At 36.8% G+C, this 17,942-nt stretch overlaps 1 protein-coding gene across 1 annotated transcript in view; it reads right to left on the bottom strand.

The window, feature by feature from the left end:
• FAT4 (FAT atypical cadherin 4) overlaps positions 1-17,942 on the bottom strand; it is a 184,200-nt gene that overhangs the window by 23,192 nt on the left and 143,066 nt on the right. The window contains exons 8-10 of the mRNA XM_052654811.1: positions 17,555-17,805; positions 11,202-15,551; positions 381-485 (exon numbers count right to left, since the gene is read on the bottom strand). Coding sequence (XP_052510771.1) covers positions 381-485; positions 11,202-15,551; positions 17,555-17,805 — 4,706 coding nt within the window. The remainder of the gene's footprint in view (positions 1-380; positions 486-11,201; positions 15,552-17,554; positions 17,806-17,942) is intronic.

Below are 17,942 nucleotides of genomic sequence, written 5' to 3' on the forward strand. Positions count from 1 at the left end.
CAAAACAAAATGTTTCAACTATTCTCAAAGATTTTAGTAGAAAGTGATGTTGAATTGCACTTAAAGGGTTTTTCATTTGATAAGCTGTAGGCTAAAAAGCAGACATTGACGAGGTTTTGTGAGGAAATGTCTTGAAGAGACAACCTCAGATTTAATTATCTTGGACAGATCATTTTTCTAGTAAGAATCAAAACAATATACTCAATGGTATTTCCATAATTAACTTAGAAAATATTAAACCTTTGAGATTTTCCTTTAATAAAACCTCCTGTGTGAAACTATTAATATTTTCTTAGTCACTCCATGACAAAATGAAACAAAACTACTAAACTCTGCCAAAATAGATTGATTTTTTGTATCAACCACTAAATTATACTTACCAAATGGACAATGACAATAGTAGGACTCCACACCACTTTGACAGGAACCACCATTAAAGCAGGGGTTACATTCACAGTAATTGACTGAAGATTCACACATTTTCCCTGAAAAGTATCAAATTCATTTTTAAAAATTTACATAAATACATTAACACCATTTCTGCATAACCATACGTAATAATGTATCCTGAGAGATCCTATCGTTGGAGAAAAGAAATAAAACAGAATACTTGTCATGAGAACATTGGAATATTGTATTAGAGTTCAGTCTTAGTTAGTTGCCCCGTTGTAAAGATATGCATTGTAATATTTAGGAAGTAATTTGCATAATTATGTTGGAAAGAACTACTGTTTTCAGGGAAATCACAAATGGTGAACATATTTAAATGTTTTCACTGAATTTATTTTCTCTTCTCGATGCCACTTCATTTGTTATATAGTATAACTAGAAAGCTGAAACTTTTACATTATAATTTTCACCACAGAAACTTCCTTAACACAGATTTTTCAAAGGTAGGAATGAATCTCATTTAGCTTATTTGCCAAATTACAATTCTTTCATTCGAGAAATATTCCTTAACTTTGACACACATGTTGTAAAGCAGAATCAGAAGTAATAAAAACCCATCAAACACATTTTCAAATACTTAGGAAGATTTATTCTTAACTATAGATTATGTATGTATGCTTTGTCTTTTTTTCTAAAATAATAACACCTAATCTGCATATATTTCAATGTATAAAGACTTTTCATGCATCGTTTTGTTCATTGAATCAGTTAATATTGACTGAATGTCTATTTGGGCCAGGCATGCTAAAAGATGAAGGTGTAACAGTGAAAAAGTAGACAATGTTTTTCCATGGTATCTACATTTTAGTGGGGAAAATTGATCCATACAACAAGAAACATTTACATTTCACAGATGGAGGAGAAGAAGTCTTTGGAGGGTAATCCCCTGTCTAAAAAATTATAAAACTATGATATAGACTGCTCTGAAATCTAGGTTTCAGACAGCTATGATAGAATAATTAATCGCTTAGTAGGCAAAATTAAAGGTATAAGGCTAGTCCCATCTGTGTTTTGTTATTCTTGTGATGTTGTATGGGTTTTTTATGCAAATATAAATTTATTATAATACCACTATTCTGTAACTGTAAATTATTATATCATATTTGTTAGAATAGTTTTTAGTTTTCCAATCTTAAGAAATGAAATCAGATGTTTCTTAATTTCCCAAGAAATTAAAATATTTCTTAGAGTTCTTAATTTCCATTCATTGATAGGAGGGAGAGTTATTTCTGTAAAGCTATTTCCTACTTCCCAGTGTGACTGCACTAATGCCTTTATTAAATGTCTCATGAAAGCACGTAGTTTTATCTACACAACTAGACAATGTTGTGCATAGATAATCCATTTCTTCATAATAAATTAATAAATATGCTTGGAACACAAAGTTTGTATTTAATTTAGTTCTGATATTGTGTCTTGATTATGTAGCCACACTTGGTCTGGTTTGTTTGAAATTTTAAGTGAGTCAGGTTTTATGACACTGCTAACAACACAATTCTCTGTATCACAGGGTCATAAACAACATTTTTCCTTTATATATAAAGTTGGGAACCTCATCTTATAAGACAAAACAGTACAATTTCAGAATACCTTCCTATTTTAAGGGGAAATAATGAAAAATAAACAAGTTATCAATCTAGAAGCACAGAAATGAAGTTTTAAGTATTTTTGTAATGGGTCATACTGAAAAAACAGGGAGGGCGAATTTATCCTAAGCTCAAACAAACTATCGCACCAGAGAGCTGCTCTGTCATGGGAGAACTCTTTTCTCTAGTGTTTTCTAAGTGGATTTGTCACAGATTGTTCTAGAGAAGTGTATTTTTTCCCCTAATACAGTATCTGTGTCACTCCATAGAAAATAAAGAAAGATCTATTGACTATACTATTCATTATCTATTTATTATTAGGAAAGTCACATCCCACTCCATTTATTTTTTTTCTCACATAAAAAAGAATTTTTCTTTTCCTTTCATTTTTTTGGAAAATTTATTTTAGAGCTGTGTTAAAAGTCCATGTTAAAAGTAGCAAGCAATAAGTGAAAGTGAAGTCGCTCAGTCATGTCTGACTCTTCATGACCCCATGGACTGCAGCCCAAGAGGCTCCTCCATCCATGGGAGTTTTCAGGCAAGAGTACTGGAGTGGGGTGCCATCGCCTTCTCCGGACACCCTCATACCTCTGCCCTATTTGAGGCAAGTAGCCAGGTGGGGGACCAAGGAACGGGTCTGGCTAACTGAGGGCTGTTAACAGGGACCACATGCAATCACAGAAAGCCAGAGTGAGGGTGGGAAGGGGCTCCCAAGCAAGGTCAATGCCTTACCCGGGACTCTCTCAGAGACCCCTGGCTCTGGGTCTCAGTTTCTTCCTTGGAGAAATGAGTACTTTCGTGTAGGTTTCTTTTCCTTGACTGTTGTAAAGACGAGAGACTGTAAGTCTGAAACCAATCTTGCCATTGGAGAGGAAAATCAAGTGTTGGAGGTAGCACTGGATGTCTTTCTTCAGAGCTAGGTGTGTCCATACCTGGGGTGAGGCAGGGCTGCTCTGGATTGCCCCCTCCTCACTGTCAGGGCAGAACCCAGCTGGCCCTGGGTGCTTGGCATTCATCCTCTGAACCAGGGTTCCATCATTGATCAGCCTCAACTGCCTGAGCATTTCCTGGGTCTGATAAATGAGTTTAGACCCCAGGTTCTCAGGCCTGGGCCAGGAAGAGCTAGCCACCACCCCCTCCCCCTCCAACCCCCCTGCCCGGATTGCCACCCTGGAGGCTGCACCTTGACTAAAGCTATAGATTAACATTCTTTGTAGGTATGGTTAGGATAGCATTCATATTGTAAACAGATATATGTAGGTTACAAAATCACAAACTTTACTTCTTAAAGACTGGAAATGGGGAACAAAGGCTAATCATTTAGGGTGGATGGCCATGTTCACTTACTCAAATATTTTGGCATATGTTCTCTCCAAGAAAAATGTATGAGTATTAAAACCCAAATTATTGATCCTCTAAATCTCAACCATATGCTTGTTTGAATCCTGTTGGAAAAGACCACCTTAAATTTTGGTTTAAAACAAAAAAACAACCAAAGAAAGTTTTTTTTAATTATATAAATTAGTTATCTTATTTACACCTTACACAGTAAGATATTAACAAAGATATCTGAGTTTAATTCAAACTATAAACTATTTCTGTTAGTCTAAAGTGAGATGTGGGAAGAAACCTCAAAATAAAGACTTACTCATGTATTAAAACATACAGTGACTACCTAAATAGAAGCAGATACAAACTGAGAAAATATTGGTTTGAGAATGAATTTCTTTTAAAAGCTAAACTAAACTATCAGTAGAATTTGATTCTTTAAGTAAGCAATATAAATACACACTGGCTGGAGAAAAAAAATTCAATCTTTTATTTGACAGTTTTAAGCCAGAGTTTTATTTTCTATTTGTCAAAAATTTTGAGAAATAACTTTTGAGTTTGGGTAAAATAGCCTTATTTGTTGGTATTAGAGCATGGTGTTAGAGTATGTATGTACCAAAATAATGGTAAATTATTTACCATTAAAATCCAGTTTGAGTACTCTATTTAATGAGTAGTATTTTTATTTTACAATTATTATCAAAGAGCTTGCCATACTAGATTTAAAGATACAGTTTGAAACTCAATGCTGCAATTTAAGTTATTATTAAAAAACTTTTTTTGTTTATGTGACAGAGAGAGGTCCTAATTTTACTTCAAATCAACATAAAGCCTTTAAATGCATTATTCAAGGGCTTGGAAAGTTTATGCTCTATTACCCAATTCGAAGTCAGCAACAAATTCTGTATTGTTCTGCACACATTTACCTACTTAAATGTTAGTGCTGATGGCATAACGAGTATCAGAGAATGCTGCAGTTTGAATTACTCTAACATGCTTCTTGTACAAACAATCTGCTGTGTTGTGCACTGTGAAACAAAATCTTGCATCATTAACTTAGTGCTGCAAGTCAATTAACAATATTTGTCATTGCCTTGAGCCTTGAAATATGCTGATAGGGCTTGCACAAAGAGAGGCATTTATGTCTCTTGAACTCAAGGAGTCTTTTTCTATTAAGATATGTTAACTGTCAGAGCAGCTGTTTAGAGGAATAAACTGATCTCATTGCTTTGATATTCATCAATTAACGGTGTTGATATACATTGTTTATTATAGATAGCTTCAGGAGATGTAAGCTCCTAGCACGTGGAGAAGAGGAATTGCTAAAGATGAAAATGAACACATAATAGGAGGCAAAGTATATTCAAACTTTCCAAGATTACAGTTTAAACTTACAGGAGAAATTTAGCATGTGTCTTCATGTTCTGGGGCAGAAGGTGGGATGAAATATTGAACATAAATAGAATATGATGTGACCATCTATGATCTTTTCCACAAGGATATGTATTCAAGTTTCTCTTGTTCCAACAGCACATTTTAATGTTACATTAGAGAAAGTTTAGGGCTTCCCAAGTGGCTCAGTGGTAAAGAACCTGCCTGCCAATGCAGGATCTCCTTCAGGAGACACAGGTTCAATCCCTGGGTCGGGAAGATCCCCTGGAGGAGGAAACGGCAACCCACTCCAGTATTCTTGCCTGGGAAATCCCAGGGACAGAGGAGTCTGGTAGGGCTACAGTTCATGGGGTCACAAAAGAGTTGGGCACGACTGAGTGACTAACACTTAGAGAGAGTTGACCTAAATTTATTCTAACTTGTTAAATTTAGCCACCCAATGGAGCTATGATTTCTGATATCCCATAGTTCGTGTAGGCTTCAATTTAATCGCTTAGGTCATATATGTTAGATGTTTAGTCACTAAATCATGTTTGACTCTCTTGTGACCCCATCACAAGACTGCTAGACTCCTCTGTCCATGAAATTTCCCAGGCAAGAACACTGGAGTGTGTGCCATTTCCTCCTCCAGCAGATTTTACTGACCCAGGAATCAAACCAGGAGACTCAGGTCTCCTGCATTGGCAGGTAGGAATTTTACTACTGAGCCACCAGGGAAGACCATATGTTATTAACAGATACCACAAATAATATTTTTCCATCTCTTGTATTTATAGACAGAGAAGAAGGAAAACCATGTGGAACTAACAAAGTCCATTTTTATCTAAACTGACTATTTTATTAACAAATATAATTCCATAATATATACATGCTATTTATTCTGAATGTTTATGCCTATAAGCTTTTTTATTATTTTGGTAGAAAGTAGTTGTTTTTTTTTGCATGAGATGTAAATGTTTCCTATTATTATGAAAGGCACTATGAAAAGAGCTCATCTAAATATCCTGATCAATTAGCGTTATGGTTTTTCATGTGGAAACAAAGCAAAAATAGTATGCTTAAATAAGGGTTGCTAGCATTAAAAGCAAAAAGGAAAAAAAACTGTCTTCCTTTGTATTTTAAAACATATACAAATATGATCTAAATGTGACTACAAATGATTATATAATGATACACATAATATCTATGATATTTACAAATACACACTTACTTTCCATAGAAATTAGAAGTTTCTAGACTAATAGAACCTGTTATTAATGTTTTAATGGAGTTAATGTATCATTTGAGGTAAATTGTATAATTCTGCTCTTGGAAATAAAATCAAAATAAGAACTGAGCTCTTTACCAGTCTTCTAAGAACAACAATTTGTATTTCACACAAATTTTCATTCCATATCTATCCAGTAAAGTTTGTTTATATTCTTTGGTTTCCAGGTCACATGATCATTGACAACGTTAATATATGACTGCTGTGATTTCTGAAAGAATGACTCTTAGTTACAACTCCCATTTTCGTGAAAGCAAATGTTTGCCAAGTTTCTTGGTAAAATTACTATGCGCGACCTGTAAATAACTTTACAGTCCTGGAAAAAAATTCCTTTTTATACTGTCAAGTGACATAAAAGTGATGAATGGACAAATCTCATTCTCCTCTGAAATATCAGGACTTACTAGAGAACATAGAAAAACCTCCCCCTCTGGGAATACACTCCTGGAATTACTCCAAATACCACACCTAAAATGCATCCAGATGTGTGAAAGTGAAGAGGAAAGGGTAAAGGGGCTCTGAACTAATTCTGTTAAGAGAGACCCAGATTTGGAAATAAGTTCCATATCCATGCTGCCTTCTCTAATGTCATTCATTACTATGAAGGATTGAATGCAGGGTGTGCTGAAAACAGAAATCCTGGGAGCAGGAAGACAAACGCTATATGGCTACTGGCTATAACTGTACTTTCTAATTAGTGTTCTAGTAAACACAAGAAACTTTCATTTGTACAGGAAATGAAATACTAGATTTGTAGTTGTTAGACTGCTGTTTTCCTCCAGGATTCCCTGAACTTCTGAGGCATAAATAATAGGAAAGATATTTTCTTTTGATTTACTGGGGCATATTGACAGTTGATTCAATTTCTTATACTATTAAGCTTTGTGAAAATCTAGACCTTAAGTTTTCAGATGTTCTATACTATACTATAATGTATTCATCTTGTCTAACATACTCTATGTATAGCTAATCAAAGCCCCATTGAGTGATATAAAATTAAATTATAGGAAAATGCTCTTAACAATGAAATGAAGTGATTGTAATGGAAGATGAAGTCTCACTATTTCTTTTTTCAGTTTCTTTTTGGTTCTTTTTCTAGTAGTGAAGAAAAACTGATCTGAGAGACAAGTTATACAAACAAATTTGTTTTCTCTCAAGTTCTCTAAACTCATCAAATAAAAATATTCTTATTCCATGTATATGATGTGACCCTATCATCACAAACTTGAAAATAAAAAATAAATATATCAGGAATATTATGGCAATAGGAATAATAACTATATCTCTTCATATCTTTTTGTTGTAATCATTCTACAATTTTCATTTTTATACTTGCATCTTTACAGGATGGTCTACACAAAAATTCCCTGTTGAGCTAACACTTAACCACTCTCTGTGAGGGATTCTTAGGGTAAGTCCCTCAGCTTCCCTCAATTCATAAACACTTACTTTTCTAATCTTGAGCACAATTTCTAACTTCACATGAAATATTCAGGTGTGTGTGTGTGTGTGTGTGTGTGTGTATTTGAGACAGAGATGGGGCAGTGGCTGGGAATTATTTTAAGCAGGAATTTCATAAACTCTCACAGCTCCAATTTGCAATATCACAGACTTTAAGAATCACTGAAAAAACAGCAGTGAAAGTCCACAAAAATAGAGTAGGAAAATATAGGTGCTTTGAAATAATTCTGATGATCCAAAAAATATCTGAATACATACAGACTTTGAGGACAGCTTCACTATAGTACTTAATGCTAACAGAAGTAAAATTTAACCAGAATGAATACTTAAAAATTCATTCTGTGAGGTACACGTGTGCTTCAATATGAATTTTGTCTTATGGCTTACTAGCTTTGATTGGTTCTTTAAGACATTTTAGTGCATTAGCTCTACATTTCTAAGTCAGGTTACCTGGTAAAGACTAGCTGGAAGAAAAGGAACTCAAAATGATACTTGAGGGATTACCTCTCCAAAGAACATTAAATATATATTATAAATATGTATTAATACTTTTAAACAATGCATTTCTAATTTAGTGTGTGGATTAACAATTTGTCACCATGACTTTTGATATACTGTTTGTATATCAAAATAGTACAAAGAACTGCAAAGCAAAACAAAGAAATAAAACTATCAGACTTAACTGCCTGCTCTACTGGATGGCCTATATATATATATAGAATTTGGAAACAAATAATTATATTAATTAAAAAATGCAAGATTTACATGAAGTATTCAACTGCATGCTTGTTTACATCACCCCTGATCAATTGGATTATCCACAGTTATGCAAATGGAAACTGAAGTGAGCTCTGAGGAGGGACAGTATGTACAATTAATACATTACTTCAAATGACTTCTTTACAAAAAGAGGTTATGATGGTTATAGGCTCAGCTTCCTACAATGTAAAAAGTAGCAATAAGAGGATCTTTCTATGTCAGACATTCTCTGTTGACACTCAGATCCACTTGTATCTTTCCATACAGTCAGGGCTGGAAGTTAGAAAACTATCATCTTTCCAGACTCCCTTCCAGCAGGACTCAGGTTCAGCTTGGGCAGTGGGTGAGAGGTGAATGATAATCTGAAGGGTAAAATGAAAGCAGTCACTGTTCTAGGAATCACTCACTACAGCCCTGCAAAGGTGACCAGGAGTGCTTTCTGGAAATACTTGTGATGTCTTTATGGCTGAGGTTATTGGTGAATTTTCCTGACTTTCATACTTGGCCAGTTTGAAGCTTCTAATACATGTCTCAGAGGGTTGCTGTGCAGTTTAAGTAGAATAACGGACAAAAAATTCTAAGAAGGCTCATATCACAGGCTCACCATAATATTCTCTAGCAAGTGCAGATCAAAGCATGATGAGGTGTGACAGGCATTTAAAGAGCAGAGGATCTCGAGTAAAGCTTATCATCAAAACTCAGCTCACTTTCTTGTGCTGTGCTGGAGGCAAGTCATTTAACTGTATTCTCTCTAAGATCTCATTTGTTGTCTTTCAATCAGAAGGATAAGAATATTCACTTAATAGATTTGTAAGAAGAACTTAATAACTAAATGAATAATGATGTCTATGATGCAAGGAACTTTAAGCAGTATTGCAAGTAGCCATTTGAGAAATGCTATTAATATTTCATAATGAAGGACGGGTATGCTTAAAAGTTTCAACAACTACATTTAGAAAAGGATGCAGTGTATGTTTAAATATAATGAAAAATAAAGAAACAGACGAGAGAGAAGTAACATGAAAAGGCTAGTTCTATGCCCCTGCCTTAAGCAACATTTCTGCTCAGATCAGCATGTGTCCCTCGTTCACACTCATGTCATTTTCCGTCTTCCCCATGTACTACCTAATGCAGTCACCCTTTCTTCATTCTAGGACTAAGTGTAAACTCACTCTAGGTGTGAAATAGTGTATCATACTAAAATAGAACAAATAAATAATCTTATTGTTGAATTCACAACAGAGGAAGTAATTTGGAGAGGCTGGAGGTGGGAGAGGTGGACCATAGAGTGAGGAAGGTTTTCTGGAAATCCTGAACTCATCACATGTATGTAACCCTGTTATTCATAATCCTAAGAGTAAAACTCTGGTAAGTCTTATGCCTACCTTCTGCCACTGAGGCTTGTCTTTATAGAAATTCTATAGCATACCTCTGTATCAACCATTATATTAACACTACTACTAAAGCTACTAATTAGCATTGCTACTTACTGAAAGTTGGAATCTGTGCTAGGTGTTTTACAAATATTATTTGTACACATTACAACATCCCTAAAAGATAAGTAACTATGACTATTCTCATTTTATATATGGGGGAGTTGAAAGTGAGCAAGATTAGGGGACTTCCCAAAAGCTATAGCTAAATGAAGTTTTGTTAAATCCCCTGATTCTTTCCATACATATGTTTGCTGTCCCTTTTCTTCATTTATATTTTAAGGACATTATTTTTTCAAACGGTAAAGCTTATATGATCTGCTTTGGCTTATTAAAACTTACTGTAAAGAATCATCAAGCGATTCAGTTCTCCAAATATAAAACCATGAAGTATACACACGATAGGCTTCCTTTTAAAATATGATATACAAATACAATTATCTTAAAAACTTCTTTTAAAATTGTATTCTGCAATATACTTACAAAATTTTAAAAAGTATATCCTGGTTTTACCGATTTCACTGTACTTCACACTGAGTTAATAAACACTACAGGGCAACCCAATCTAACATATATGTACTAAAAAGGTATAGTGTACAAATTATAGAAAAGAAATTGCCTCTCCTCAAACATCTACAGCATAAATGTATACACATTTGAAGGTACACTAACCACAGATCAGTTAACAAACAGATGATGGATAGGTAGATAAGTAGGTCTAGAAACAAAGATCTATTTATAATCATATATCATGTTCTATTAGAATGACAAAGAGTAGTCAAATAATTTCTCTATATATTTAATTCTGCTCCCAAAATATCAAGGTATATTGTGACTCAGTTTTGCTCTCACTAACCTGAGAAATCAGCCAATGATACTTTCTACCTGACTACTAGAAATAACAAGGCATTTAGATCTCAATCTAAATTACAACTGTTGCTTCATCTTTTCACAGTGTGGGTCAAATTTCAATAATCAGAGTGATAATTATGGTGAAAATCATAAAATTGATGACGATTAAATAATTTACAACAATGACAGTTCCTTAGAACACAGTATAGTCCAGATTTTATACTTGAAATACACCATGTCCTTTAACTGTAGAACACTTTTTTGAAGATAAGATGCTCTTTTTGCTCTTGTGCAAGAAACTCAGTAGCTGGACTAAGAATTTAAACTCCAGAATGACCTGTGTAAGCTCACATCCCGACTCTACAACAAATCAACCGGGTCACCTTAGACAATCAGCTCAATTTCTCTCTATTTTTCTTAAGAAAAGTTTCCTTTTCTTAAAGCTTGTAAAATCATTATCCCTACCACTTGTCAGTTTTCTCCTGAGAAGTGAAATTAATACAGATAAAGTTCCTAGAACAGTGTCTGGCCAATAGTAATTGCTTAAAGCATTTGCTATGATTCTGCCTATTCTTTAGAGAAAATCATTTGAAGATAAAGTTCACAGCTTTCTATCATATTTGATATGACTAGAGTCTTGGCGGGCAAAAAAAGAACTTAACACCATCATACCTGTGTATCCAGTTTTGCAAACACAGTTGAAGCCTCCTGGAAAGTTCTGGCAAATGGCACCGTTCTTGCAGGGACTAGGCAGGCACTCGTTGATGTCTCGCTCACAGGCCCGGCCCGTGAAGCCATCCGGGCAGCTGCAGGAAAACCCTCCCACTAAATTGTGACAGGTCCCACCATTGTGGCAAGGAGATGGAAGACATTCATCTATGTCAATTTCGCACCAGCTGCCTGTGTAGCCTGGCAGACATTTGCATAAGAAAGGCCGCAGAGGTTCATTTGCCACGATGATGACTGGAAGGCTCTCGTGGCTCTTCAATTCAGTGCTCACGGCTAGCCTCCTGACACAGCTCCCTCCGTTCTGACACGGGACAGGAGCACAGGCGTCATGATCCACAGACTCCACCTTCACTCCGCTCTGCCTCAGGAGGATCTCCTTGATGCTTTCAAAGAAGGTGGCTACACCACTGGGATTCACATACTGATTGTGGTTTCGCTTCACAGCTGCCAAAAGAAACGTTCTGTTGTGCCCTTCATAAGCCCCATACAGCTGCACAGCAGTCCCGAGGCCCGTCAGCTGTGAACTGGCAATGCGCAAGAAATGAAGGTAGTGGTTGGTCAGGAAGTCCTTCACGGTCGGTACACCAAGGCGCAGTAGGATGCTGTTATCCACCGTCGCGTTGGAAAATCCCGTGAAGAAAACTCGGATGTTGCTGGTGACCGTGCTGTGGACACCATCGTTACTAAGGACGGTCAGATCAAACGTGCCGTCTGTGGACCTCGGCTGGGAGCTCAGATCACAGGTGCCCCTTGGAATACTGAAGAGGCTGGTCACTCCCGAGGTCAGGGAGCAGTGGAAGGTGTCTAGCACATCGGGATCCTGTGGCTTCACGGAGCCTAAAACTCCACCAGGAAACAAATTACCATAATAATTAACAAATATCTCCACCGTCCGAGACTGTGATGGGTTGTCATTTTGGTCTATGACTGTGATATGCACGGTCCCTGTGGAAGACATCTGAGGCACGCCGGAATCCCTGGTGACCACGGACAGATAGAAGTCGGATATCTGCTCTCTGTCGATCTCTCGGGTGGTGCTCAGAACTCCCGCAGTGTTCAGACTAAAATAGTTGGTGGCAGGACCTGTGCTCAGCAGATAGTAGGTAAAGGGGCCTTGATTGGGAGGGAGATCCGGATCTGTGGACTGAAGGGTCATCACCAAAGTTCCTGGGCGTTTGTTTTCCATCACTTCCCCCTCGCTGATGGTCAACATAGGCCCATTATCATTTATATCTTCCAGGGTAACTAATAAGGAGGCACTTCCGGTAGCAGAGGGGGTCCCGGAATCCACAGCCAAAACCGTGAGATTATAGACGGGTAGGGTTTCTCGATCTAACTCTGCAGTAACGGTGATCTGTCCTGTCTGTGGATTAATGGAAAAGGCACCATTTTCATTCCCTGATCCAATGAAGTAAGAAAACCTACTCCAGCTGGGAACAGAGTCTGAGTCAAAGGCACTGACAAAGGTCACATGAGTCCCCGTGGGCACCCCTTCACTGATCTGAACGCTGTAGATGTTTAGACTAAAAACGGGGGGGTCATTGGCATCAAGCACAGTGACATTCACAGTGACCTCATCTATGTCTGCACCTCGAATGCTGCCAAAATTCTTGGCCAGTACCTTCAAAGATACCCTTTCTTCTTTTTCTCTATCAAGAAGTCCAGATACATAAATCTGTCCCATCTTCTTGTTGATCTGGAAACCCTTCTTTCTACTGTTACCAAAAATCAAATAATGAACCTCCCCATCACTGCCCAAGTCACGGTCACTGGCAAACACTTCTCCAACAATAGTACCTTTAGGAGCTGCTTCTGAGATTTCAAAATAGTAAAGTTTGGAAACAAAACGAGGCACGTATTCATTTGTCCCTTTTAATTGGATATTAACAGTGGCAAAACTGCACCTCTCCTCATCGGGGACATTGAAAGCTTTCACAGTAAGGTGGTAGCTCTGCTTGGTTTCAAAATCCAAGAAGCCTTGAGTGGTGACGACTCCAGTGTTGGGGTCAATGACAAAGAGGTCACTATCAGATGACTGTATAGTGTAGGCAATCACAGCATTGGTGCCAGAGTCAGCATCTGTTGCATTTAGGTGGATAACTGTTGTCCCACTGGGGGCATTTTCCAAAACAGTGGGGAAATATTCATCAGGGAGAAATACTGGAGAATTGTCATTCACATCAATCACATTTACAGTCACACTGCAGTAACCAGTCCTTGAGACCCATCCTCCGTCTGTAGCACTAACAGTCATCTCGTGTTTCTGGCAGAGCTCATAATCAAGGGCTTTGGCGAGTGTTAATACACCTGTGGAGGAATTGATTGCAAAGATGCCTTCTTCATTTCCAGAGGAAATACTGTACCTAATCAAGCCATTCATAGCGGTGTCTCTATCTCTCGCAGAAACAGTTCTAACAATGGCTCCAACACTATGGCTTTCAGGGATGGTTGCACTCATGTGACTTTGAGAGAATTCAGGTGTGTGGTAGTTTTCCTCCGTTACAATTATTTGAACAGTTGCTTGGGATGAAAGTGGAGGGTTTCCCTTATCTTTTGCAATGACAGTGATCAAAAAGTTCTGATTCAGGTCAGATGTCAGGGGAGCTGCTACCGAAATCCACCCTGTATGATTGTCTAACTTAAATTTTCCCAAATGATTTTCATTCAAAATGAAATACTCCACTTCAGAATTCAAGCCAAAATCTTTATCATCTACTGCAGTAACTTTGATTAACTTTGTCCCAACTTTAACATGTTTGGTGACTGGAGTGAAATATTTAGTTTTAAGAAATTGCGGTGCATTGTCATTACTGTCCACCGTGTTTATGGTAACTGTCGTCTCACTAAGTAACGCAGGATTACCTCGGTCTGAAGATGTCACTATAAAACTATGTCTGTTGATGTTCACGTTGCTGAAGCCACTGACATTTTGATATTTTAAGACCTGTTTATTGAAAATCTCTCCTGTGGAGGCATTAATCCTGAAGTACTCTGACTGAGATTTTATAAAATAAAACACTTGTCCGTTTGATCCCTCATCAGGGTCTGTCGCAGATACCTGAGTCACTTTGGAGCCAATTTCAGTAAGTTCAGGGCAATCTAAATAATAGGAGGGTCTGCTAAATCTTGGAGCATTGTCATTGACATCTGTCACAAATATTGTGACATCTGTACTTACAGTCCATCCAGAGTCATGTGCAGAAACTCGGATTCTGTAACGGTCTGTGTCTTCTCTATTTAAAGGTCTGCTAATTACAATATCCCCAGTGCTGGGATTAATGGTAAATGGAAGACTTGTGTCCATTATAGAGTATCTACTAATTGCATTTACACCAATGTCTTCATCAGAAGTTGTGACACGTGTAACTGTGTACCCTAATGGGGAATTTTCAGGAACATGGGCACTGAATATTTGCGAAAACCTCGGGGCATTATCATTTTCATCTAAAATGTTAATGATGACTTTTACTGAGGTACTCTGAGAAGGGGAGCCTCTGTCTGAGGACTTTACAATAAGCACATACTGAGATATTTTTTCCCTGTCTAAAGGTCGAATGCTTCTAATTTCACCAGTGGCATGATTGATACTGAAACTATGTTCTTTGTTGCCATTAATGATTTCATAATCTAACTGTCCATTGGGCCCACTGTCCTTGTCCACTGCAGAAACAGTGAGTATTTTTCGAGGAGAAAGGTTTTCTAATATTTCAGATATAAATGGATCTTCCTTAAAGACAGGAGGATTATCATTGACATCTAACACTGTTATGTCAAGTTTCTCATAGGAGGAGAAAGGAGGAAAACCTCCATCTCTGGCTTCTATCCATACAACATATTTTTGTATCTTTTCAAAATCTAGAGGCTGACTTATGGAAACCTGTCCTGTTAACTGATCAATCTGGAGTGTGTTGCCAAGATTGCCACTTGCAATATAATAGGACAAAGATTCTCCTCTCAAGGAGGACCCTGTTACAGTAGTGACAAGAGTGCCTACTGGTTGGTTTTCAGGAAACATGAAAGTCTGTTCTTTGGCTTTGACTTTAGGGAAATCTGCTTTGTTCACAAATCGAACAGTCACTGTGGTAGAATCGGTTTTGGGGACTGAGCCACCATCTTTTACGTGGACAGAAAATGTCACTTCTGAAGTGCCATTTAGTGGTCTGGCTGCCATAATAGCTCCTCTCAGTGTGTCAATGTGAAATTTTTCAGAGTTTCTACCCGAAAGAGAGTAATGGAGTTCAGAATTCAGTCCGATATCGGCATCCGTGACAGTAACTGCAAAGACGAAGGAACCTATAAAAGAGGGAGTGTGCAGTTATAAATCACATGGAACCCCAATAAAACATCTGATGGTAAGTTAAAACAGTATATTAAAACTATATATAAAACACTATATTGCTACCGGATACAACTTTATTTTCTCACGACTACTCGGGGAGAAAAGTATATCTTATATTGTCTCGAAATTTCCCCAGTCAAATCTACTTAACAGTAGTCTTCCGGGGCTGACCTGCCATTATCTACCTAAAAGCCAGACAATCTATGGAATTTAATATTTTTCAGTGTACCTTTGAGAGAAGCACAGCAAAGAGCAATGGCTAATCATTCCAAATTATAGTTCTTAGGAGAAAAATCTGTACATAATTTCCAACAAACACAATAATACATGAGTTCTGCTAAGAACTATGTTTCTGCCCAACAGAAAAAACACATAATTGCTCTATTATGTCTTAAAGTACATTGAATTACATTTTATGTAATCATATAAACAAAAATAATATGCTTAAAAAATAATTGTCAGTTCCTCGTGCCCAATGTTCTATGGGAAAAGTTTTTTAATCTGTGAGCTATTCTCATATGGAGATAAAGTATACATATGAATGTGTGTGGATATACATGTGTGTACTACAACAATTATAAAGTATACGCACATACATATATATGAACAATTATAGTATAGTAAGAAATAAGAATTGAAGAATGGACTCAGTTTGGATTCCAAAAGTTAGTGCTTGGGATGAAGGCCAAAGAGGAACAAACCGTAGAGGAGATAACGCTGAAAAGCTGCCATAAGGACATGCTTTTGATAGACTTATTCAGAAACCTTCCCCAAACCTGCACTCCTAGCCCTGCAGAAGAGTTTGTGACACAAGTGAAAAGTAGTCTAATTTTAAGAAGGCCAGTGATTCTACTAAATTACTATGTTTAATGAGCGGGAAAAATGCCTAAGTCTTACTCACTTTGTATAGGAGATGTTATATTGCATCATTACACCTTGGGTGTAACTAGAATCATGCCTGCTAGCATCATTTCAGCTGAAGGCCCACTCCAGGGATTCATGACTTTGATACTGGCTCTTTCTTTTGATAAAAAGTTGGCACAAAAATTTATGGATTTTATACCTTCAACTGGTAGCAACTAGACCCTCTCAAGTGAATAGAAGATCAAAATTCACTAGCGGCAAAATTGTGGATCTGTTTTTTTCTTTTTTTACTCTCATTAAAAATATCTTAAAGGAGAAAAAATTAAATTAATTATAACTTCATTTATTTATTATCCAGTCTCAAAATCCATTTCAAAAATTAACAATGGCAGATGATTTGTGCAGTTCCTAAGAGAGCAGGACATTCTTAGCAAAGAAGCAAATAAACCCAAACTAAACTTAAAATAGGGTTTGAAAGATAAATACATATTGTCAATTTGAACATGATTCATTATTGCCTCCATACACATATTAACAGAAAAAATTTCATCCATTAAAATTAAGTTAAAATATTTATAGCAGTAATTAACTAGAAGGATTCTTTCAATAAACCTTTTGAAAATTTGTCTGTGAACCATTGGATAAAATATTAATTTTCTATGAAAGAATACAGTTGAGAGCCTAGTACCTCTAAGATAATGTTTTAGGAATAATGTAAGGACATGGCATGAAAAATACATAATGTCCTTCCTATCAGGGCACACACAAATTACATCTCAGGACAGAAACCTACCTGACTACAAAGTGAAATCTATTTTCATATTTACCAATATTCAATTAAAATTCAGAAACAGCACTAGGAAAGCTGTGGCAATTATGAAATCTTAAATACAATTGGTCTGAGAAGAAAAAATTAGTTTGTAAGAGTCGATGTTCCTTCAATTGCTTTAATCAAGAGTTTAATTTTAGAGGATTTGCAAACTTTGGCTATGTCAGAAATATACCTGTAGAAAAAATAGAAATTTAATTATATAGGAAGTGCCCAATGCATAGTTTTTATTTATCTGTGAGACATGAGAGGCAGTTTGGTTACCTGGCGGAGTAGGAGACGGGATGTGCGTGACATACGGGTGATGCTGAAATCTTGGTGGGTTGTCATTGACATCAGTCACCGTGACAAGCACACTGGTAGAACTGGAAAGGGGTTCCGGGGACCCAGCATCACTGGCAACAACCACTAAAGTATAATTCTCTTTTGTTTCCCTGTCTAGCAATGCACTGGTGATGATTTGTCCTGTGGATGGGTTGATGGTGAACTGAGAATTTCCACCAATGATCCTATAACTAAAGCAGAGAACAGACATGGTCATATTTCTTCCAGTTTTAATGCTGCAACATCTATTTACTAGAATTTTAATGAGCGAGGCAGAAAAGTCAGGGAAAACATTATAAATAAGATCACAGAACAATGAAAGAATATG

Source organism: Budorcas taxicolor, chromosome 17 (assembly GCF_023091745.1).
Source record: "Budorcas taxicolor isolate Tak-1 chromosome 17, Takin1.1, whole genome shotgun sequence".
In the NCBI taxonomy this organism is placed as follows: domain Eukaryota; kingdom Metazoa; phylum Chordata; class Mammalia; order Artiodactyla; family Bovidae; genus Budorcas; species Budorcas taxicolor.